The sequence below is a fragment of the Mauremys reevesii genome, linkage group 13, assembly GCF_016161935.1.
Source record: "Mauremys reevesii isolate NIE-2019 linkage group 13, ASM1616193v1, whole genome shotgun sequence".
Classification (NCBI taxonomy): domain Eukaryota; kingdom Metazoa; phylum Chordata; order Testudines; family Geoemydidae; genus Mauremys; species Mauremys reevesii.
In genome coordinates, this window is record NC_052635.1 from 7,438,845 (window position 1) to 7,441,486 (window position 2,642).

The 2,642-nt window shown below is 39.0% G+C and overlaps 1 protein-coding gene across 1 annotated transcript; it reads right to left on the reverse strand.

Annotated features, from left to right (window-relative positions):
- Positions 1-1,830: 1,830 nt before the first annotated feature.
- Positions 1,831-2,430, reverse strand: LOC120379871 (olfactory receptor 10A7-like). The gene has a single exon (XM_039497388.1). It carries the CDS (start codon positions 2,428-2,430, stop codon positions 1,831-1,833), a length of 600 nt encoding a protein of 199 aa, XP_039353322.1.
- Between the last annotated feature and the right edge of the window lie 212 nt (positions 2,431-2,642).

Genomic DNA, 2,642 nt, shown 5'->3' on the forward strand with positions numbered 1-2,642 from the left:
CCATGACCCCAAAATCTTTTTCAGAGTCACTGCTTACCAGGATAGAGCCCCCCCATCCTGTAAGTATGGCCTGCATTCTTTGTTCCGAGATGGATACATTTGCTGTTAGACATATTAAAACACATATTGTTTGCTTGTGCCCACTTTACCAAGCAATCCAATTTGATCTGAATCAGTGACCTGTCCTCTTCTTTATTTACCACTGCCCGAATTTTTTGATCATGTGCAAACTTTATCAGTGATGATTTTAAGTTTTCTTCCAGGTTATTGAGAGTTAAATAGTGTAAGGCCAAGACCCTATCCCTCCAGAAACTCTGCAGAAACAAACCCACACAATGGTGATTCCCCATTTACAATTACAATTTGAGACTTATCTGTTGACAGTTGTTAATACATTCAATGTGTGCCATGTTAATTTTATACCATTCTAGTTTCTTAATCAAAATGTTGTGCAACACAGTCAAATGCCTTACAGAAATCTAAGTATATTACATCAACACTATTACCTCTATCAACCAAATTTGTAATCTTATAAAAAAGATATTAAGTTAGTTTAACAGGATCTATTTTCCATAATCCATGTTGATTAGCATTAATTACAATAGCCTCATTTAATTCTTTATTAATCCAGTCCCATATCAGTCACTTTATTGTCTTCCCCAGGATTGTTCTCAGGCCAACAGGCCTACAACTACCGAAGTCCCATTTAGCCTTTTAAAAAAATCTGCATTACTTTTTCTTCCAGACCTCTGGAATTTCCCCAGTGCTCCAAGACTTATTGAAAATTACCCAGCTCTTTAAAAACTTTTGGATGCAAGTCTGGACCTGCTTGTATAAACATGTCCAACTTTAGTAGCGTCTCTTTAACATCCTCCAGAGATACTAGAGGAATGGAAAGAGCTGTATAATCACCATATGATGAGACCATATCATCAGCTTTTTCCCAAATACAGAACAGAAATATTTATTGAACATTTCTGCCTTTTCTACAGAATTATTGATAATTCTACCATTTCCATCCAGTAATGAACGCATATCATTGTCAGGATTGTTTTAGTCCCTGAGATATTTTAAAAATCCTTCTTATTGTTCTGAACTCTGCTGGCCAGAGATTTCTTCTTGTGTCCATTTGCTTCCCTTATCATGTTTCTACAATTCCTAACTTCTAATTAAAAACCTATTTTTTAATCCTTACCTTTTATTTGCAAGTTCAGTATATTTTGAGTGGTAGAAGGCATAAGAGTTTAAAGAATAAATTCAGGGTGGCATAATCATGAGAGGTGGAAGAACTGTCTAGTATATAAGTCACTGGTCATGAGCATTGGGGATCTGATTACAATTACATGCTCAACCACAGATTTTCTGTCACAACCACAGATTTTCGGCTGTAAATCGGGATAGTAAATTTGAAATACTACCCTATCTCAGCAACCAACATCCCTTTGACCTATATTAAGGAATATTGGGTTGGTAGCCAGGAGGTGCCACATAGGTGCAAATAAATCTGTGCATTTCATAGCATATATTATTGTGCAATGCCTCATAACTCCCTTAGAATCATTTGAGAATTCAAGACTAAACTCATATTTTACTTTATATTCTCACTTTGGCTGGGTGCAGGGAATTAGCTAAAATATGCCTTCCCATCATCAGTAAGTAAAACCCAGTTCATTCTTTTAAATTTTAGTTTTTAGTGTTGATGGATATTACACTATCAAATCTTTGCCCCTCCTCGCGTGTTATAAGCTCACACTACCAAAGACCTACCAAGAAATAAGCACTGCACAGATCCTGAGTATTAAAAAGTGCATCAGCTCCGCTCATCACCTTTCAGTTAGGAATTCTTCTAAAATCTGCACATTTACAGACAATTTTTCTCAGCGCCTCCTTCACCTTTTTGTTCCTCAGGCTGTATATGAAGGGATTGGTCATAGGGGTTAGGATTGTATAGAAGATAGAGAACACTTTGTTGAGGTCTCTGAGCGTGTTGGTTTTGGGCAGCAGATACACGATCATCAGCGTCCCGTAGAACATTGTCACCACAATGAGATGCGAGGAGCAGGTGGAAAACGTCTTCTGCCTGCCAGTGGTGGAAGGGATGGTCAAGATAGTGGAGATGATACAAACGTAGGACACCATAGTTAATGCAAATGGAGGCAGGGTGAATAGAACAACCAGGATTGTAATGACAAGCTCTATCAGGTAGGTGTCAGTACAGCAGAGATTGATTATTTGTGTGGATTCACAGAAGAAATGATCAATTTCATTGGGACCACAGAAATTTAGTTGTAACATAAGGCATGTTATGATGGCAATAGCCAGACATCCATTTATCCATGACCCAGCTGCTAGCTGGCGGCAGAATCTGCCATTCATAAGCGTTGCATAGTGCAAAGGTTTGCATATCGCTAAATACCGATCGTAAGACATCACTGCTAGGAGGTAGCACTCGGTAGCTGCAAAGAAACTGGCAAAATAAAATTGCACAATACACCCACTGACAGAAATGGTTCTGTCTCCAGTCAGGAGACTGGCCAGTACCCTGGGCAGGATGGTGGAGGTGTAGCAGGTCTCCAAGCAAGACAAGTTCCCCAGGAAGAAGTACATGGGGGTGTGAAGATGCTGATCAGCCGCAACTAGCA